Source organism: Lampris incognitus, chromosome 3 (genome assembly GCF_029633865.1).
Source record: "Lampris incognitus isolate fLamInc1 chromosome 3, fLamInc1.hap2, whole genome shotgun sequence".
Classification (NCBI taxonomy): Eukaryota; Metazoa; Chordata; class Actinopteri; order Lampriformes; family Lampridae; genus Lampris; species Lampris incognitus.
This window is the reverse complement of record NC_079213.1, coordinates 4,188,721-4,211,224: the sequence shown is the minus strand read 5'-3', so window position 1 is coordinate 4,211,224 and position 22,504 is coordinate 4,188,721. Positions and strand designations below refer to the sequence as shown.

At 50.7% G+C, this 22,504-nt stretch overlaps 1 protein-coding gene across 1 annotated transcript in view; it reads right to left on the bottom strand.

Moving 5' to 3' along the window:
- nav3 (neuron navigator 3) overlaps positions 1–22,504 on the bottom strand; it is a 296,390-nt gene that overhangs the window by 3,529 nt on the left and 270,357 nt on the right. The window contains exons 29-39 of the mRNA XM_056275775.1: positions 22,212–22,378; positions 13,280–13,433; positions 12,004–12,196; positions 9,323–9,420; positions 8,610–8,705; positions 8,044–8,212; positions 5,759–5,994; positions 3,966–4,120; positions 3,012–3,083; positions 2,066–2,262; positions 1,627–1,745 (exon numbers count right to left, since the gene is read on the bottom strand). Of these exons, the coding sequence (XP_056131750.1) occupies positions 1,627–1,745; positions 2,066–2,262; positions 3,012–3,083; positions 3,966–4,120; positions 5,759–5,994; positions 8,044–8,212; positions 8,610–8,705; positions 9,323–9,420; positions 12,004–12,196; positions 13,280–13,433; positions 22,212–22,378 (1,656 nt within the window). The remainder of the gene's footprint in view (positions 1–1,626; positions 1,746–2,065; positions 2,263–3,011; positions 3,084–3,965; positions 4,121–5,758; positions 5,995–8,043; positions 8,213–8,609; positions 8,706–9,322; positions 9,421–12,003; positions 12,197–13,279; positions 13,434–22,211; positions 22,379–22,504) is intronic.

Genomic DNA, 22,504 nt, shown 5'->3' with positions numbered 1-22,504 from the left:
AGCTGTCTCGGTTACTGCTCCACCCTCTCTGCCGAGCTGTCCCGGTCTCTGCTCCACCCCACTCTGCCGAGCTGTCTCGGTTACTGCTCCACCCTCTCTGCCGAGCTGTCCCGGTCTCTGCTCCACCCTCTCTGCCGAGCTGTCCCAGTGTCTGCTCCACCCTCTCTGCCGAGCTGTCCCGGTCTCTGCTCCACCCTCTCTGCCGAGCTGTCCCAGTGTCTGCTCCACCCTCTCTGCCGAGCTGTCCCAGTGTCTGCTCCACCCCCTCTACCGAGCCGTCCCGGTCTCTGCTCCACCCTCTCTGCCGAGCTGTCCCAGTGTCTGCTCCACCCTCTCTGCCGAGCTGTCCCAGTGTCTGCTCCACCCCCTCTACCGAGCCGTCCCGGTCTCTGCTCCACCCCCTCTACCGAGCTGTCCCAGTCTCTGCTCCACCCCACTCTGCCGAGCCGTCCCAGTCTCTGCTCCACCCCCTCTACCGAGCTGTCCCAGTTTCTGCTCCACCCTCTCTGCCGAGCTGTCCCGGTTACTGCTCCACCCCCTCTGCCGAGCCGTCCCGGTTACTGCTCCACCCCCTCTACCGAGCCGTCCCGGTCTCTGCTCCACCCCCTCTGCCGAGCCGTCCCGGTCTCTGCTCCACCCCCTCTGCCGAGCCGTCCCGGTCTCTGCTCCACCCCCTCTACCGAGCCGTCCCGGTCTCTGCTCCACCCCCTCTGCCGAGCCGTCCCGGTCTCTGCTCCACCCCCTCTACCGAGCCGTCCCGGTTACTGCTCCACCCCCTCTACCGAGCCGTCCCGGTCTCTGCTCCACCCCCTCTGCCGAGCCGTCCCGGTCTCTGCTCCACCCCCTCTACCGAGCCGTCCCGGTCTCTGCTCCACCCCCTCTGCTGAGCCGTCCCGGTTACTGCTCCACCCCCTCTGCCGAGCCGTCCCGGTCTCTGCTCCACCCCCTCTACCGAGCCATCCCGGTCTCTGCTCCACCCCCTCTGCCGAGCCGTCCCGGTCTCTGCTCCACCCCCCTCTGCCGAGCCATCCCGGTTGCTGCTCCACCCCCTCTACCGAGCCATCCCGGTTACTGCTCCACCCCCTCTGCCGAGCCGTCCCGGTCTCTGCTCCACCCCCTCTGCCGAGCCATCCCGGTCTCTGCTCCACCCCCTCTGCTGATCCGGAGAGGGCTGCAGACTACCACATGCCTCCTCCCATACATGTGGAGTCGCCAGCCTCTTGTTTTCACCTGACAGTGAGGAGTTTCACCAGGGGGACGTAGCGCGTGGGAGGATCACGCTGTTGCCCCCAGTTCCTCCTCCCCCCTGAACAGGTGCCTCGACCAACCGGAGGAGGCGCTAGTGCAGCGACCAGGACACATACCCACACCCGGCTTCCCACCCACAGACACGGCCAATTGTGTCTGTAGGGATGCCCGACCAAGCCAGAGGTAACACGGGGATTCGAACTTGTGATCCCCGTGTTGGCAGGCAACGGGATAGACCACCACACCACCCAGATGCCCTGACAATTACATTTTAAGCATCCAACCGAACATGCAAGTTTGATTTCTATGATGGATGTCACGAAGCAACACAAGGTCCCTGTTGCTGGCCACCCGGTGACCTCTGAACTCCACACCCACCTGCAGCCCCTCTCTGACGGCCTCCAACAGGTATGGCACCAGGGAGTAGTTCCACAGGTCGGTGAACCAAACCCGCGAGCCCTCGGCGTCCATAGGACACGACAGGAAGAGACGAGGACCTGCAGGAGGAAGAGACCCAAGAACTGGTTCAAACAGACAGTCAAAAGCAGCACAACACACGTCAAACAGGACCGGACAAACAACGCACAAAACTAGACGTCACACTCAAAGCACTCTTCACACAAGATGACCGAGTCAGCTGGTCCAAATGTGTGCTGCAAGACATGAAGTACTGCTACAGAGTGTAAACAGGTGTACATATGAGTGTGTTGTGTGCATGTGGTAGTGTGTTGTGTTATATATACTATATTAACATATGTGACACGTTGGTGGGTATAAGAGCTCGCATGAATATGTGTGTGTGTGTCTGAGGTCTAACCGATGGTGACGTCGGAGGAGCTGTGGGCCTCCAGGAAGCCGTTGAGGTGCTGCCAGGTTTTGGGGATCCAGTCGATGATCTTGATCAGGTCGTTGCTCCGCATGTTCTTATCGATCTCGGTCTCGATCAGCTTCCTCCGCAGGAAGCGACCCAGGAAGCCTTTAATGGGCTCGGTGTGGTTGGCGCACAGCACCCACCTGAGGCGGGGAGACAGGAAAGTTAAGATGACAGGCGACACATTTCTCCTAAATGGCTCTATCCCTCTGTCTGTCTTGGGCCCCAAAAGAGGTCGCTGTTTTGATAATATAGTTTGTATATATATGTTCCCCCTCACAGGAAGTCCACTCTCCTCTCATATTCTAATGGTTCATTTCAGCTGTAACGGTCACCCGTATGCACGCTTTCATTTCGACCAATCACAACGCAGCCGGATTTCTCTGGTAATTCCCACGTCTTCAAGAAGAGTGAGAGCAGATTATTTAACAAAAACCTGCAGAGACACAACTGTTAGCGTCTCCTGATTGGAGACCGCTGACTGACTCCAGCAGGAGGGACTCTACGGGGTCACTGGCAACCCCGAAGAACGACGTTTTGTTCTGTGAGATGTTAAATCCCGGAGGAGAACATGACATTCCCAGTCCAAGTCAAGAAACCGGTAACACGTGACAGATGAAAGAAAACAGCAGGCTGTCTGTTTGTAGTCGAACCCCTAACTGGGAACGGACCGCTGTGTGTTTTTAACATCACTGCAGCGATGACTATAAAAAAAGCATATAAAGGTGTATAAAAGCGTATAAAGGTGTATAAAAGCATATAAAGGTGTATAAAAGCGTATAAAGGTAACATGAGGAACAGATTTTGCTTCATCATTAACATCAGCTGGGGAACATAAAACCACACAGAAAGGTCTAGAATGGATAAACTGGTTTCTGAATCTGTTACGAACCGGAAGTTGTGATGGAGCTCAAGGTTGGGCGAGGAGGAGACCCCCTGGTTCATGGTCCCAATCACGTAGGGGCTGATGGACACACAAGACACAAACACACAGGAAAAAAAAAACGTGTTTACTGGCACCTGAAAATCCAAGGACCCCTGCTGAGTAAGTGTCGAGAAGCACTTCTGTTAGGAGTGTGGAGTAGTACTGCATTACTATAATTATATTCTGAATGACGCAGTGGCCACAGTCAGCCAGCAGAGGGCGTCTGACTCCACACTGCCCAGAGTTGGAAAGAAAGTTTTTTTTTCAAATCTTCATCATATTAATTCTATTCATTTTTTATCATAAAGTTTGAAAGCGTGTGACTCTGCCATCATAACGTGTCTGGTTACAAAGTTTATTAGTTATTTTCAAATCTTACTCTGCCCTTGTTCCTCTACTTTCTGCCCAGCTACCACTGCCCTGCCCTTAAAGGCATGAAAAATAACTTTTTTCCCCTTGTTAGCTCATTTCTCCAGTCATAATGTGCCCCCTATTCAACAACTTGTGCAAAAAAACCCCAAACAAAAACAATAGTTTTTTACTTATTTTACATCAAAATCTAATCATCTTAATGCCTCTAACACAGTCAAGTTTTGGTGATTGTGTCACCACGTCCCAGCGGGCGGGCGAGCGACACTCCGATGAATAATATCATCACGTTTTGCACCGACCAATCAAATCCCATCCCTCCCTATGGTTTGTCTCGCCTGAATATCCTGTTTTACTTGGAAATACACATGACGGTGAAACTCCATCACTCACAGACAGCAGCATGTGGAGGGAGGGCTGCCCCGCTGGTGCGGTGCAGCCAACAAGGCATCTAATGCCCATAGCCGCGCCATCATGGCCGCCCATAGAAGACCGTGGTTGTAGGAGGGTTGTATGGAGCCGTCTGAACGAAGGTTTCTGTGTCCGACTCACCATTTGTGGTACTTGCAGTTGAGGAATCCGTTGAAGATGTCACTGAGGGAGCCGATGTGATGGAGGTTGTCCAGGATGACCACGGTGGGGAGCTCCGTCTCCGTCTCCTCCGAGTTGCACTGCTCTGCCAGGCTGGACAAGTACTGACGCAGATCCTGGACCACCGAGACATAAAGGCGTGAGAAGGAATTTATATTCTGTAAATTATTGTGGATCGTACCCAACCCTGATAAAGGAATAGTTCGGATCTTTTGAAGTCTGTCTCTGTTTTATCCTCAGTGTTCGTGAGGTCCATAGGTAGGTTTAATTTTCACGGTCATCCGTCCTTCAATTCATACTGGAAACACAGCTGCAGCTTGTCATCTACACTTCAATGTAATTAATGGAAGACACCCTGGACAGGCTGCCAGGCCATCACAGGGCCAAAACACACACACACACATTCACAATTTAGCACAGCCGAGTCACCTGACCTACATGTCTTTGGACTGTGGGAGGAAACCGGAGCCCCTGGAGGAAACCCACACATGCAAACTCCACACAGAGGACGACCCGGGACGACCCCGGGGCTCGAACCCAGGACCTTCTTGCTGTGAGGCAACCACACTAACCACTCCGCCACCGTGCCGCTATACAACGATTTGTATTGTTAAATTCTCTCTTAGCATTTGCTCTGCTGTGTGGTGGTGGAGCGCCTCCTGCTGGTAATGTCTTGTAGGAAGTAACGTGGTAGAAAATCACCATATCCAACAATAAGAAGGGGAAAAAAAACAGCAGTAAATGTTTAAGATGACCGTTGTAAATCAGCATGAGACAGTGCTGCAGTATCATGTTAGCGTCTTCTGAACCACGGAGTATTTCTTTACACGGATGCAGGATTGTCGATCTGGACTCCATTAATGACACTGAAGTGTAGACGACAAGCTGCCGCTGCGTGTCCAGTATGAAGAAAAGGACGGACAACTGTGAAAACGAACCCTACAGACAGACTACATGAGCGGTGAGGATAAAATAGAGACAGACGTCAAAATAATCCAAATTGCTCCTTTAAGACGTCCCTGGACTTCTCAGCCCAAGGCCAGAACGGACACACCCAAACTAAAATGGCTTGAGTGCTTGCACACTTTTGACTATATACAACATCCTGGTTTCTCCAGAAAGGAAAGTCCTTGTAGTTTGATCCTGAAGTGTAGGATTTAACCACGGTATGAGAGAAACGTTACGACAGAAGCTCAAAACACAAAGGAAACTGAACGTTATCATCGCCGAAAACACAAATCACGCTTCACATTTAAACACAAGTTACAAAATATGAGCGTTTCACATTGTTTTTACTCTGCATATGCACTGGCAGATCTTCAAAATGTCCATCTGGAGTCTGCAAGTGGACATTTTGTGCAAGACAACCTATTTCTGTACCTTTCATTTGGACGTCTGTGTGTGGTTATCAGATTTGAAGAACTACAGCTAAGAACATTTAAACAGCATCGGCGTGCAACTGGGTTTGGCCGAGCGAAGGACAAAAAGGAGGTCAATTCTAAACTGGGAGACAAAACTCCATTCGGGTATTAGATATTGGGAATTATGGGTATTTTATGAATAATATTCATTCAAGTTCATTTGGAAGGAAGGTTCTGATAAAGTTAAGGATACTAAATTAGCAGTGACTTTCTGTTTGGGACGGGTCCAAACGTCACAGGTGGGAGTCTGGTTCAGGTTTCAACTTTCAGACCCTGAACCGCTGTCTTGACCCAACTGTTGAGATCTTCTCCATCGCCTTTGGTGCTTCCTACCTTGCTAGACTTCTGGTCCACGTTGAAGCTGGCCACGTTGTGCTCGGTGACCTCCCGGCCCATCTTGAGGACGATGTACTCGGCCAACTTGGCGGCCAGGAAGGACTTGCCGGTGCCGCTGGGCCCGGACAGGATGATGCGGCGGTGCTCCATCAGCAGGTTGAGGTAGCGCTGGATGATGGGCTTGGGGATGAGCGTGTCGAAGACCAGACCATCGATGCTGTTCTCCTTCACACCTAACAGAGGAGGAAACACGTTCTTGCACATGTTTTTACCACTGGAGCAGAGACATGCTATAAGACATCTTAAGACGTATTAGGAGGCTCTACAGGGACTAAACCAGGACTTAAGGCCATAAAGCTCCAAAAGCTGATTTACCACCACCCCCCTTTCTCCCCAATTGTACTTGGCCAATTACCCTACTCTTCTGACCCGTCCCGGTCGCTGCTCCTCCCCCTCTGCCGATCCGGGGAGGGCTGCAGACTACCACATACCTCCTCCCATACATGTGGAGTCGCCAGCCGCTTCTTTTCACCCCAGTTCCCTCTCCCCCCTGAACAGGTGCCCCGACCGACCAGAGGAGGAGCTAGTGCAGCGGACCAGGGCACACACCCACATCCAGGTTCCCACCCACAGACTCGGCCAGCTGTGTCTGTAGGGATGCCCGACCAAGCCGGAGGTAACATGGGGATTCGATCCGGCGATCCCCTCTACTGAGCTTTAATTGTTGTTTCCTTTAGAGACCCTCAAACGTTGGAATATCAAACAGAATAACGTGGAAATCCGACAGTTTTTACTGGTTTTATATGTACACTGGTTTCATGTGTATAGTGAGTACAACTTTATACTGGTTTCATGTGTGTACTTGTGTCATGTGTATACTGGTTACAAACAATGTATGTAGTGATTTCATGTGTGTACTAATAATATGTAGTATGTACTGGTTACATCTGTATACTAGTCACATCCATGTACTGGTTCATGTGTACTGGCTACATATGTACACTGGTTACATGGTTAAGCTGGTTGTGTGTGTATACTGGTTACATGGTTAAGCTGGTTGTGTGTGTACACTGGTTACATGGTTAAGCTGGTTGTGTGTGTACACTGGTTACATGGTTAAGCTGGTTGTATGTGTATACTGGTTACATAGTTAAGCTGGTTGTATGTGTATACTGGTTACATGGTTAAGCTGGTTGTATGTGTATACTGGTTGCATGGTTAAGCTGGTTGTATGTGTATACTGGTTACATGGTTAAACTGGTTGTATGTGTATACTGGTCACATGGTTAAGCTGGTTGTATGTGTATACTGGTTGCATGGTTAAACTGGTTGTGTATACTGGTTGCATGGTTAAGCTGGTTGTATGTGTATACTGGTTAACATGGTTAAGCTGGTTGTATATGTATACTGGTTACATGGTTAAGCTGGTTGTGTGTGTACACTGGTTACATGGTTAAGCTGGTTGTATGTGTATACTGGTTACATGGTTAAGCTGGTTGTATGTGTACACTGGTTACATGGTTAAGCTGGTTGTATGTGTATACTGGTTACATGGTTAAGCTGGTTGTATGTGTATACTGGTTGCATGGTTAAGCTGGTTGTATGTGTACACTGGTTACATGGTTAAGCTGGTTGTACGTGTATACTGGTTACATGGTTAAGCTGGTTGTACGTGTATACTGGTTACATGGTTAAGCTGGTTGTATGTGTATACTGGTTGCATGGTTAAGCTGGTTGTATGTGTATACTGGTTACATGGTTAAGCTGGTTGTATGTGTATACTGGTTGCATGGTTAAGCTGGTTGTATGTGTATACTGGTTACATGGTTAAGCTGGTTGTATGTGTACACTGGTTACATGGTTAAGCTGGTTGTACGTGTATACTGGTTACATGGTTAAGCTGGTTGTATGTGTACACTGGTTACATGGTTAAGCTGGTTGTATGTGTACACTGGTTACATGGTTAAGCTGGTTGTATGTGTATACTGGTTACATGGTTAAACTGGTTGTGTGTGTATACTGGTTACATGGTTAAGCTGGTTGTACGTGTATACTGGTTACATGGTTAAGCTGGTTGTATGTGTATACTGGTTACATGGTTAAGCTGGTTGTATGTGTATACTGGTTACATGGTTAAGCTGGTTGTATGTGTATACTGGTTACATGCATTAAGTGTTTTCATGTATATACTGTTTTTATGTGTGTACTGATTTCATGTTTACTGCGTTCATGTGTGTACTGATTCTATGTGTGTACTGGTTTGTTTTTTCTCCCAGCTGTACCTTTGAGGTGGACTTTGATGACGTTGCTGTCGCCCACCAGGTAGCCGCAGGGCAGCAGCTCTGGTACCTCGGAGGCGTGGGCGCGCACCACCTCTCCCATCCGGTAGCACACGATGCTGTCCGAGTTCAGACCGAGACTCGTCATCGGGTCAACCCGAAACACGTACTCCTGCCCGGGGGAGAGGAAGGAGGGAGAACCGACAGTTTAGAGCCCGGTCTGAAGTCTTTCTTTAGCTCTTAATTTATCTCGTACATTATTTTGTCTTTTCCATGAGTGATGTCATTTCCTACCAGACTTGTTACCTGTACCTGTACCTTGTTACTTGAACCTCTTAAAGTCTAGTTTTATGATTCTGTTTTGATTAATCAATTTGCTGCTGCAAAAATTCAGTTTCTCCAAGGGGCTCATTAACTGTCTAATCTAACGGAATCAAATTTTATCTACTCTAATCTGATTAAATCTGATTAAATCTAAAATAATATGTATTTTAAAAGAGGATCAGTGTGTTTTGAAGTGGTTCTCATAGATTAAAACAGCCCCGTCAGTGGTTTGAAAGAGTATTTACCTTGAAGAGGCGTCGGATGACACCGTCCAACACGTCCCACTTTGTTTTCCCGCTCACTCCTATGGAGCCGATCAGGTAGTCCTGTTTTTGTTTACCCTAGAGACACAAATGTCAAATGAATCAACTGACAATATCAAGAATATAAAAAAAATCTCAATATGGTGACTTTTTTGGGGGGAGGGGGGAGATCCCCCCCCTTTTTTCTCCTCAATTGTACCTAGCTAATTACCCCACTCTTCCGAGCCATCCCAGTCGCTGCTCCACCCCCTGACGATCCCAGGAGGGCTGCAGACTACCACATGCCTCCTCCCATACATGTGGAGTCGCCAGCTGCTTCTTTTCACCTGACAGTGAGGAGTTTCACCAGGGGGACGTAGCGTGTGGGAGGATCACGCTATTCCCCCCAGTTCCCCCTCCCTCACCGAACAGGCGCCCCGACCGACTAGAGGAGGCGACCAGAACACACACCCATGTCCGGCTTCCCACCTGCAGACACGGCCAATTGTGTCTGCCTGACCAAGCCAGAGGTCACAGGGCATTCGAACCGGCGAGCCCTCTGTGTTGGTAGGCAACAGAATAGACCGCTATGCTATCCGGACGCCCCCCGAGTGTGAGTTTTGAACGTAAATGGCTATCAACAAAACTTGTATTGAAGACAAAAAAAGACAACATGAAATGATGTAAGACCTCTTCCTCTCATCTCATTTGATCACCTTGGTCTGGTTGGAGCCGCTGTTGATGGTGACCACTATCCGAACGCTGCGGCCTTCTTTTCGCAGGTTTCCTTCGTAGCCGTCGTCCAGGAGAATATCTGAAAGCACAAAGTTAACAAAATCTGATTCCCCCATTTTATAGCAGACTTATCCTCTTTTCATGTCGACTGACTCAACGTGAAACAGGAGGACAGACGTCCCTCCTCTGTCTTTTTATGAAAAGTACAAGAATGTATCATCCCAGGAAATCTACCAGATCCTGCTTTTTACACTCATTTTCTAAAAACTATTACAGGACAAGAAAGTAAAAACCACAAAATAAATTGGAAACTAAAGACAAATCAGCCGCTGTGGCAGTTCACTGAAGAGGACGGCCAACAAAACAGTCAATTCATTCACTGAAATTAGAGACCCGTCCATCCATCCATCACTGCTCCACCCCCTCTGCTGACCTGGGGAGGGCTGCAGACTACCACATGCCTCCTCCCATACATGTGGAGTCACCAGCTGCTTCTGGGGAACAGGGGGGCTGTTCCCCCTCCCCTCTGAGCAGGCGCCTCAACCAACCAGAGGAGGCGCTACTGCAGCGACCAGGACACATACCAACATCCGGCTTCCCACCTGCAGACACGGCCAATTGTGTCTGTAGGGACGCCTGACCAAGCTGGAGGTGACACGGGGACTCAAACCAGCGATCCCCATGTTAGTAGGCAACGGAATAGACTGCTGTGCCACCCAGACGCCGAAATTAGATTTCTAATGGTTGTTCACTCCCACTGTCTGGCAGTTCCAAATAATTACCTGATACCTATTAACTACTAATTAAATTATTAAATGATAACTAGTGTATATATATATATAATGGGCGTGGTCCATCCTCGCCCCTCCTACATTACTTCATTGGACTAATAACTCCCGTTTAAAGGAAAGTGCTGTTTCTCTTCCTGTGTTTTCTGTTTGTCAGCAGTTCTACTTGCTGGGCAAAACGGGCGCAACAGTGAATTTCATTAATGGAACCGATGATGGGAAACATTCCTCTATGACCTCGTTTCATGACGAAAACGAGGGAGTCTTAATTGGTACTCGGACAAAATGGCGGCTCAGACAGACATAATCAGTCCTTGCAGAAAACCAGCGGGACCAACCATTTAAACAACACCCCAGCGAAGGTCCGGACGAACAGGGACACTGATGACATCAAACTCGACCTGTGTGAGTTAGGAAGTGTCAGTTTACAAGGCGACGGCTGATTCGGTTCCCGTCTCATTTCCTGTGCTGGTGGGAAAGGTCGTCCACTGTGTTTTCATTTGCATCTGTGGAATTCGACATAGACTACATCTAGACTCATGTCAGAGACTAAGATGCCCTCTACCACACCCCCCCCCCAGGCTTCTGTGTTGGGGCGATAACAGGCCTTCAGCCCCACTCCTCGTGTTCCTCCTCCTCCTCCTCCTCTTCCTCCTGCTCTCAGCCCATCACTTCGTTCATTAATGAAGACCTGAGTCCTCAGAGAGGAGCTGCTCTCTCCATGTTAATTACACCGAGGATCCCTGGCACCGCCAGCACCACCAGCACGTGTGTGTCTGTCTGTGTGAATAGATGTGTCTGTATGTGTATTTAAGTATGTGTATATTTCTTTTTTTTCGGGCCCCCCCCCCCCCCATTTTTCTCCCCAGTTGTACTTGGCCAATTACCCCACTCTTCCGAGCCGTCCCGGTCTCTGCTCCGCCCCCTCTGCTGATCCTGGAAGGCTGCAGACTACCACATGCCTCCTCCCATACAGGTGGAGTCACCAGCCACTTCTTTTCACCTGACAGTGAGGAGTTTCACCAGGGGGACGTAGCGCGTGGGAGGATCACGCTATTCCCCCCCCAAAAAAAAAACAGGCGCCCCGACCGACCAGAGGAGGCGCTAGTGCAGCAACCAGGACACATACCCACATCCGGCTTCCCACCTGCAGACACGGCCAATTGTGTCTGTAGGGACGCCCGACCAAGGCGGAGGTAACACGGGGATTTGTAGGCGACGGAGTGGACCGCTACACCACCCAGACGCCCCCATGTGTATATTTCTTAAGTGTGTATTTGAATATGTGTTTTAGTGAGTGTGTAACTATAATTCAGCTTTTGTGTAAGTGTGTGTATCTGTTCATGTGAGGTGTGTGTGCGACAATAACGCTGACATGATCCTGAGTGGGATTTACGTGTGTGTGTGTGTGTGTGTGTGTGTGTGTGTGTGTGTGTGTGTGTGTGTCTGACAGGCCCCTGCTGTGCTGTGGGCCCGGCAGCAGAGTGTGTGTGTCTGTAGCTCATCACTTCCTGCAGCTCAGTACAAACAGAAATGTGTCCCGCGTGCTGCGAGACGTACAGAGACGGCTCGTCGGCCGGCGAGGTGAACGGTGAGCGTCCTCGGAGACGCCGCCGACCTTAAACCGGGCGCGGCGGCGCTCGTGACACAACACAGTGGCGTTTACACAGCGAACAAGAGACCCTGAATCCAGTCGCCTCCTCTGAAAGGTGATGGAGAAAGATTTGAGCGGAGGTGAAACTGTCCTGCTGTCCATCCACCTCGCAGGACCAACTCCCCATTAGCAGCCATCCTAATGAGCAGTCTTCTGTGTGTCTCTGAAACGTGGTGGGAACTAAGTCCGCTGTGGACCCTCGCTCACGTGACTGGCTCACCTGACATGATGGTGTCTGTGATGTTGAGGTTGTTGAGTGACAGGCCAAGTGACTGTCGTGAGGAGGACGAGGACGTGCTGGAGGTCTCGGATGGCGGCCGGGCCGACTTGATGGGTGTGGGCGTGGCCGTGGGCGTGGCGTTCCCGCTGGATTTGAGGCGGTCATTCTCCGCCTTCAGTATCTCGATCTCATTCTGTCGGCCGGCGAGAAAGAAAAGAAGAGAGCGTTAAAATGAGGCGGAGCCATTTGGAAGAAGCGGCAGGAACACACACTTCCAGTCTGAGTCATGACACCAGCGCCGCCTCCTGAACGGGACACGTTAGTTCTGTCCTTTTAAACTGAAGAATACTACCCTTCTTGTTTTTTGACCCCCCCCCCCCCAATTGTACTTGGCCAATTACTCCACTCTCCTCCGAGCCGTCCCGGTCTCTGCTCCGCCCCCTCTGCCGATCCGGGGAGGGCTGCAGACTACCACATGCCTCCTCCCATACATGTGGAGTCACCAGCCGCTTCTTTTCACCCGACAGTGAGGAGTTTCACCAGGTAGCACGTGGGAGGATCACATTATTCCCCCCAGTGCCCCCCCCCCGAACAGGCACCCCAACTGACCAGAGGAGGCGCTAGAGCAGGGACCAGGACACATACCCACATCCGGCTTCCCAACTGCAGACATGGCCAGTTGTGTCTGTAGGAATGCCCAACCAAGCCGGGGGGGCAACACGGGGATTCGAACCCGGATCCCCGTGTTGGTAGGCAACAGAACAGACCGCCACGCCACCCAGACGCCCCCTTGTAAAACTTTGTTGATTGTTTGTTGATTCAGCTTCTCTCAGCCAATCTTTTTTTCTGATACTCGTGATGTCATCAGACACCATTTGCATGTATTCAGTCAGAGCAACTCATCACATTATGAAACCCCACCCACCCTCACAGCCACTTGTCACTCAAAGTTCAGCTCATTAATATCAATGAGGACCAGTTATGAATATTAATAAGGACCAGTTTGTAGCTGAGTTTATAGTTCTTGAGGCAACTGAGAACAGTTATAGATTAAGTATAAAAACATAATTATTCATTTACAAATGAAGCATTACTGCTGAAGGTTTTTATGAAGCTTTGTTCGGGGATTTTAAACGTGACGAGTTAAACCTGGTTACTGACTCACAACAAAGACGAGTCCTGTGTGGCGATAACACATTGTGATAGTAGAAACCAGGTCCCTCTCATTTCCAAACCCATCACCCTCGCTCAACGCAAGGTTGACCTCCGACCTCACCTGCATGCGGTTCATGGCCTCTCGGATCTGATCCAGGTGGTGGGCGGAGCTTAGCGCCTCCAGCCTGATGTCTGTAAGCTTGAGCTCCTTTTCCCTCAACTCGTTCTTCAGCTGCAGGATGATCTCAGCCTCCGCCTCCGTGCACTCGCACAGCCTGTTACCGTGGTTACACACAGACGGAAGGGGGGGGAAGCGAGGCGTGGGGGGGCGGTCAGCTCATGGGTTTGAATATTAACATAGAAACACACATGGAAACACACAAACATAGTGCAGATAGAGGTAGACGACTGGATACAAAAGAAATAGAGAGAGCGCTGAGGTCTGTGGGAAAACGAGTCGTTGGTGAAAACTGAAAGTCATCAGACGGAGCCGTTACGGACACAATATGGGTCCATAACACGCCAGCGAAATGGGACGCCGAAGGAAACACCCCCGTTATAACATCCTGTCTCTTGACATCGGGAGTCCTTCACAGGAAACTCGCCTTATATGGGCGGTGTTTCCATCGCCTCTCTGGGAGCTGACCGCCTCCATCCCACACTCTTACACCGAACCCACAACCAGCTAGCTTCTGCTGCTAGGCGTCGCTACGTGCAGACGGACTCAGAATGACTGGAAGTCCACTGGGCTAAAATTGTCTATTTCAAAGTACTAACATTTCCCCAAATAAACTGCAGTTCAGTAATCAGTAAAAGCCATGTCAGCTGGTATCAAGGACGAGTATTTTGTCAGTCCGACAACAACTCTCATGTGAACCTCACTTCTGCAAGATTTTATTTCCTTTTCTTACTTAGTTAAATTTAAGTACTTCCTAAGTAACTTTAAGTACATATCTAAGTTACTTAAGTTACTTATGCCCCTGTTCCACTACATGGTACCGGCTCAACTCGACTCGACTTTTTTGTTTTCCGTTACTGGACGGTACCGGCATTTTGGTAACTGTTTCCACTTTTCTGGCGCCACCTTTGTCAGGACCGGGTACCAAAATCAATGCGGACCAGCTACACTGAGGGGTTCTGTTATGGTGATGGAAAACAACACTCTGCCAGTCGAGTCGAGCCGGTACCATGTAGTGGAAAAGAGGCATTAGATCCACTTATAGACTAAAGTTACTTTAAGGTCTGCTGAAGGTCCTTTCTACCTAGAAACAATCCATCCATCCATCATCCAAACCGCTCATCCTGCTCACGGGGATGCTGGAGCCTATCCCAGCAGTCACTGGGCGGCAGGCAGGGAGACACCCTGGACAGGCCGCCAGCCCATCACAGGGCCGACAGACACACATACACACACACATTCACACCTAGGGACAATCTAGTAGTACGGCCGAGTCACCTGACCTACAGGTCTTTGGACTGTGGGAGGAAACCGGAGCCCCCGGAGGAAACCCACGCAGACACGGGGAGAACATGCAAACTCCACACAGAGGATGACCCGGGACGACCCCCAAGGTTGGACTACCCCGGGGCTCGAACCCAGGGCCTTCCTGCTGTGAGGCGACTGCGCTAACCACTGCGCCCCCATGCCAACCGAGAGCTAAAGTAGCTGCTAACCGAGAGCCTGCCTGCGGTGACTGAGAGTTAGCCTTGCTGTTATGGTAATTCTGGCATTTGTATTCGTATGATGGAATTTCATTTTATTTTATTTTGCTCTGCTTACTGTGATGTGAAGTTGCATTGTTCAACCAATGCATGTCATGTGTGTTTCGTTGTGTTGTCTCGGCTGCACAGTGTACGTCAAAACCGAGGAAGCGGAATGAAAACAGATGGATTTCAAAATCTATTTCCTCGGTCTGGATGAGCTGCTTCCAGTTAGATAACCGGTGTTTGGGCTATTCAGTTTTCATGATGGAGTCGTTCAGTCACCTGATTACATAAACCCCCATTTCTGAGAATCACGGGACTCTTTGCGCTCATCATCAGCAAAACACAGAATGACGAGGGAAACCAAGTGAGCGCCCTCACACGCACCACTGCTTCCACATGACCGACCGTTATGAATGGAGAGACGTACTGAAGAGTCAGAAATAAACATGGAGGCTGTGTTAGTTTGACAGTCCTGGACTCGAGTCAAACCCGCAGCACCAACCACAGACCAGTCTGACACATGCAGACACCGACCGGGTCAACCCTGAGGACACACAACATGCCAAACGCTCGGCAGCCGGTGCACGACACAGCACACGTGCACGGATTGATGCTAGCATGCACGCCACCGTCTGCAGGCGTCGTCTTTATGAGCGGCGGGACTGAGGCGGCGTTTAGTGACGTCCGGACAGCTTGTTTTTGTCTTTCAGTAAAACACTAAAAAAACTTCTCGTTCACCTGTTGGAAAGGTGGGCGGCACTCAGAGCTCAGGGTAGCAAAACCAGCGTCATCTTTTTGTTTTGAAATTTCCCCCTTTTTGCTCCCAATTGTATCCGGCCAATCCCCCCACCCTTCCGAGCCGTCCCGGTCTCTGCTCCATCCCCTCTGCTGATCCGGGGAGGCCGCAGACTACCACATGCCTCCTCCCATACATGTGGAGTCGCCAGCCGCTTCTTCTCACCTGACAGTGAGGAGTTTCACCAGGGGGACGTACTGTGTGGGAGGATCACACTATTCCCCCCAGTTCCCCCTACCCCTGAACAGGCGCCCCGACTGACCAGAGGAGGCGCTAGTGCAGTGACGAGGACACATACCCACATCTGGCTTCCCACCCACAGACACGGCCAATTGTGTCTGTAGGGACGCCCGACCAAGCCGGAGGTAACATGGGGATTTGAACTGGCGATCCTGGTGTTGATAGGCGACAGAATAGACCGCTATGCTACCTGGATGCCCTACAACATCTTCTTTTAAACCTTTTTTTTTCATAAATGTTTTTTTACACATTTGTATTTTATGCTTGTTTCAAGATTCTTGTGTTTCTTTGTGTAACTGCACTGACAGTACATCACTGTTTGAATTATCATCTTATCTATTTACTTTATTTACTTCATAAAGCGTTTTAAAATAGCTGTTTCTTATAACTATTATTATAATCGTAAGCACACCATCATCTTCATCATCTTCATCAACTACTGATACACAACATGCACTGGCTGTCTAGTTAGTATAACTGCAGGTTTTATATCAGGTATAGTGACAGTATAACTAGTATTTAACCGTCCAATTCATATTAATTTTTGAAACAACAAAGCAGCCCAGACCTGTGTGTTTCACTCAGCAGCACAGCCATAGACCATGTAACTGTGTGACCATGTGACTATCAACCAGCCATAGACCATGTGACCATGTGACCGTGTGACCGCGTGACTATCAACCAGCCATAGACCATGTGACCATGTGACCATGTGACTATCAACCAGCCATAGACCATGTGACTGTGTGACCATGTGACTATCAACCAGCCATAGACCATGTGACCATGTGACTGTGTGACCATGTGACTATCAACCAGCCATAGACCATGTGACCATGTGACTGTGTGACCATGTGACTATCAACCAGCCATAGACCATGTGACTGTGTGACCATGTGACTATCAACCAGCCATAGACCATGTGACCATGTGACTGTGTGACCATGTGACTATCAACCAGCCATAGACCATGTGACCATGTGACTGTGTGACCATATGACTATCAACCAGCCATAGACCATGTGACCATGTGACTATCAACCAGCCATAGACCATGTGACCATGTGACTATCAACCAGCCATAGACCATGTGACCATGTGACTGTGTGACCATGTGACTATCAACCAGCCATAGACCATGTGACCATGTGACTGTGTGACCATATGACTATCAACCAGCCATAGACCATGTGACCATGTGACTATCAACCAGCCATAGACCATGTGACCATGTGACTGTGTGACCATGTGACTAGTATTTGGTGCTAAGTTAAAGTTACAGTTGGTAACTTTGTGTTTTATTTGGTAAAAATGCCATAATAGCCTTTCAGCTACCAGTAATGTAAGTGGTCTGCGAATAAGTCGGGGTCTCAGTGTTATCCCCCGCCTCTGTATTCAGGAATCTGAAAATGCTCCCGCTCCCGCAAGCTTTGACCAATCAGGGCCTCTGTCTGGCCTCTCCGCCCTGATAGGTTGAGGGGCTGTCCCTACGTCCTGTCAATCATGTTGCTGTCTGAGTTTCCTGAGCGTTCACGAGACATCCATAACAACGGCGGACAGCGAAGCTCCGGCCGCGTTGGAGTCGACTCCTAGTAAATTTCCAGTTCCTCCGTCGCCAACAACTGCATATTCAAGCAAAACCAAATACCGGAGCGCCTCTCTGTTTCCTGCAGCGTTAGCTTGTTATCTCTCTGTCACCACCGCCGGTGAAAATGAACGATTCTGAGTTTGGATTGGGGGAAGGGCTACCTGAGGAGGGGCGGGGCTGGAGAAGGAGCAGGAGGGGAGGGGGGTGCTGGTGTTTGTGTTCAAAATCTCCCTCGTTCTTTTCTCCAGAGTCACCAACTGCAGCTTCAAACCACCCATGCTGATGAGACGAGTTCAGATGTGGATGTATTTCTGTCTCTTATTGGGTCAACAATTGATATGTAAGTGGGGCACGGTAGAGACCCGGGCTGCACTAATGTTTCCTTTAGGTTCTTACTTTGCTGTCAGTACTGAAGAAATGTAGTACCCAACTGCAAATGTTGTGTTATTAAAGTCCCGTTGTGTTTCCTTAGGAGCGACACACCAAGTCAAACCCCTGCAGTAAAATTCGCTCGGCTGGTGAAACGTATTCCATTTCTCTTTTATTCATCTCACGGCGCCGTTCTGTCACGCGGTTCTCTCGACGTCTCAGGTCACGTCTCCAGTCCAGAACGGTCCACCACAACCCATCTTGTTCTGTCACACGGTTCTCTCGACATCTCAGGTCACGTCTCCAGTCCAGAACGGTCCACCACAACCCATCTTGTTCTGTCACGGTTCTCTCGACATCTCAGGTCACATCTCCAGTCCAGAACGGTCCACCACAACCCATCTTGTTCTGTCACGCGGTTCTCTCGACGTCTCAAGTCACGTCTCCAGTCCAGAACGGTCCACCACAACCCATCTTGTTCTGTCACGCGGTTCTCTCGACGTCTCAAGTCACGTCTCCAGTCCAGAACGGTCCACCACAACCCATCTTGTTCTGTCACGGTTCTCTCGACGTCTCAAGTCACGTCTCCAGTCCAGAACGGTCCACCACAACCCATCTTGTTCTGTCACGCGGTTCTCTCGACATCTCAAGTCACGTCTCCAGTCCAGAACGGTCCACCACAACCCATCTTGTTCTGTCACGCGGTTCTCTCGACGTCTCAGGTCAAGTCTCCAGTCCAGAACGGTCCACCACAACCCATCTTGTTCTGTCACGCGGTTCTCTCCACATCTCAGGTCAAGTCTCCACACCAGAACGGTCCACCACAACCCATCTTGTTCTGTCACATGGTTCTCTCCACGTCTCAAGTCACGTCTCCAGTCCAGAACGGTCCACCACAACCCATCTTGTTCTGTCACGGTTCTCTCGACATCTCAGGTCACGTCTCCAGTCCAGAACGGTCCACCACAACCCATCTTGTTCTGTCACGGTTCTCTCGACATCTCAAGTCACGTCTCCACACCAGGGCGGTCCACCACAACCCATCTTGTTCTGTCACGCGGTTCTCTCGACATCTCAGGTCACGTCTCCAGTCCAGAACGGTCCACCACAACCCATCTTGTTCTGTCACGGTTCTCTCGACGTCTCAAGTCACGTCTCCAGTCCAGAACGGTCCACCACAACCCATCTTGTTCTGTCACGCGGTTCTCTCGACATCTCAAGTCACGTCTCCAGTCCAGAACGGTCCACCACAACCCATCTTGTTCTGTCACGGTTCTCTCGACATCTCAAGTCACGTCTCCAGTCCAGAACGGTCCACCACAACCCATCTTGTTCTGTCACGGTTCTCTCGACATCTCAAGTCACGTCTCCAGTCCAGAACGGTCCACCACAACCCATCTTGTTCTGTCACGGTTCTCTCGACATCTCAGGTCACGTCTCCAGTCCAGAACGGTCCACCACAACCCATCTTGTTCTGTCAAGCGGTTCTCTCGACGTCTCAGGTCACGTCTCCAGTCCAGAACGGTCCACCACAACCCATCTTGTTCTGTCACGGTTCTCTCGACATCTCAGGTCACGTCTCCAGTCCAGAACGGTCCACCACAACCCATCTTGTTCTGTCAAGCGGTTCTCTCGACGTCTCAGGTCACGTCTCCAGTCCAGAACGGTCCACCACAACCCATCTTGTTCTGTCACGCGGTTCTCTCGACATCTCAGGTCACGTCTCCATGCCAGAACGGTCCACCACAACCCATCTTGTTCTGTCACGCGGTTCTCTCGACGTCTCAGGTCACGTCTCCAGTCCAGAACGGTCCACCACAACCCATCTTGTTCTGTCACGCGGTTCTCTCGACATCTCAAGTCACGTCTCCAGTCCAGAACGGTCCACCACAACCCATCTTGTTCTGTCACGCGGTTCTCTCGACATCTCAAGTCACGTCTCCAGTCCAGAACGGTCCACCACAACCCATCTTGTTCTGTCACGCGGTTCTCTCGACATCTCAGGTCACGTCTCCAGTCCAGAACGGTCCACCACAACCCATCTTGTTCTGTCACGCGGTTCTCTCGACGTCTCAGGTCACGTCTCCAGTCCAGAACGGTCCACCACAACCCATCTTGTTCTGTCACGGTTCTCTCGACGTCTCAAGTCACGTCTCCAGTCCAGAACGGTCCACCACAACCCATCTTGTTCTGTCACGCGGTTCTCTCGACGTCTCAGGTCACGTCTCCAGTCCAGAACGGTCCACCACAACCCATCTTGTTCTGTCACGGTTCTCTCCACATCTCAGGTCACGTCTCCAGTCCAGAACGGTCCACCACAACCCATCTTGTTCTGTCACGCGGTTCTCTCGACGTCTCAGGTCACGTCTCCAGTCCAGAACGGTCCACCACAACCCATCTTGTTCTGTCACGCGGTTCTCTCGACATCTCAAGTCACGTCTCCAGTCCAGAACGGTCCACCACAACCCATCTTGTTCTGTCACGCGGTTCTCTCGACATCTCAAGTCACGTCTCCAGTCCAGAACGGTCCACCACAACCCATCTTGTTCTGTCACATGGTTCTCTCGACGTCTCAGGTCACGTCTCCAGTCCAGAACGGTCCACCACAACCCATCTTGTTCTGTCACGGTTCTCTCCACATCTCAGGTCACGTCTCCAGTCCAGAACGGTCCACCACAACCCATCTTGTTCTGTCACGCGGTTCTCTCGACGTCTCAGGTCACGTCTCCAGTCCAGAACGGTCCACCACAACCCATCTTGTTCTGTCACGCGGTTCTCTCGACATCTCAAGTCACGTCTCCAGTCCAGAACGGTCCACCACAACCCATCTTGTTCTGTCACGCGGTTCTCTCGACATCTCAAGTCACGTCTCCAGTCCAGAACGGTCCACCACAACCCATCTTGTTCTGTCACATGGTTCTCTCGACGTCTCAGGTCACGTCTCCAGTCCAGAACGGTCCACCACAACCCATCTTGTTCTGTCACGGTTCTCTCCACGTCTCAGGTCACGTCTCCAGTCCAGAACGGTCCACCACAACCCACCTTGTTCTGTCACGCGGTTCTCTCCACGTCTCAGGTCACGTCTCCAGTCCAGAACGGTCCACCACAACCCATCTTGTTCTGTCACGGTTCTCTCGACGTCTCAGGTCACGTCTCCAGTCCAGAACGGTCCACCACAACCCATCTTGTTCTGTCACGCGGTTCTCTCCACGTCTCAAGTCACGTCTCCAGTCCAGAACGGTCCACCACAACCCACCTTGTCATGCACAAAACTCCCAAAGCAGGTCGAGCTCCCAAAGGACACCCAGACGGCAAAGGAAGTCACACAAACACACACCACTGCACACACACTCTGTGAGCATGCCACACACCCACACCCACACACACTCACACACACACACACACACACACACACAAGCGGCCTGTTACCGGGATCGGTGCTTGTAGACCACATGACCGTTTTGCTTTTTCTTTGGCATCCAAATGGGGGAGGACTTAGTATTGCAAACACACTTTCTATAGCAGGTGGGAGGACGTGTGTGAGAAAGAGATGGGCGTACGGGGAGGTCAAACGAGAGAGAGAGAGAGAGAGAGAGAGAGAGAGAGAGAGAGAGAGAGAGAGAGAGTAAAGATAACAAAGGTAAAGATTAAAAATGAGTAAAAATGGAATCAGAGAGAAGAATGTACAGTACATTATGTACAGTATGAGTGTATGATCTGTCTGTCCACTCACCTTTAGATCTACCTGTCCATTCATCCGGCCGTCCATCCCTGTCTGTCCATCTGTCTTTCCTTTTCTTTTTTTTTGGACCCCCCCCCCGTATCGGGCCAATTACCCCACTCTTCCGAGCCGTCCCGGTCGCCACTCCACCCCTCTGCCGGTCCAGGGAGGGCTGCAGACTACCACATGCCTCCTCCCATACATGTGGAGTCACCAGCCGCTTCTTTTCATCTGACAGTGAGGAGTTTCACCAGGGGGACGTAGCGCGTGGGAGGATCACACTGTTCCCCCTCCCCCCCGAACAGGCACCCTGACTGACCAGAGGAGGCGCTAGTGCAGCGACCAGGACACATACCCACATCCGGCTTCCCACCTGCAGACACGGCCAATTTTGTCTGTCGACACCCAACCAAGCCGGAGGTAACACGGGGATTCGATCCAGCGATCCCCATGTTGGTAGGCAACGGAACAGACCGCCACGCCACCCGGACGCCCCCGTCCATCTGTCTCTTAAACCAACTATCTGTTTTTCTTAAAGTTGGTTCATGAATCTGTCTCATCTGTGTGTCTAGTTGTGTGTGTGTGTGTGTTTGTTTGGACGTGTGTGTTTGGACGTGTGTGTTTGGACTCACTCGGTGGTGGAGGGGGACGTGCGCAGCGTGGGGATACTGCCTTGCCTGTTGGCGTGCTGGAGCTTTGGCGAGGACGGCAGCGAGTCACTCATCTCCTCCGTCTCGTCATGCGCCGACTGCGACTTGGTCTTCTTCTTACTGAAAGCCTGCTTGAAGGAGCTGCGTAACTGCAACACACACACACACACACACACACACACACACACACACACAAAAACAGTCAGTCTCGCCAACCAGCCCCAACCCCTAAGACACAGTGTGACGTCGCTTCCTGAAACATCACTTCCGGTGAG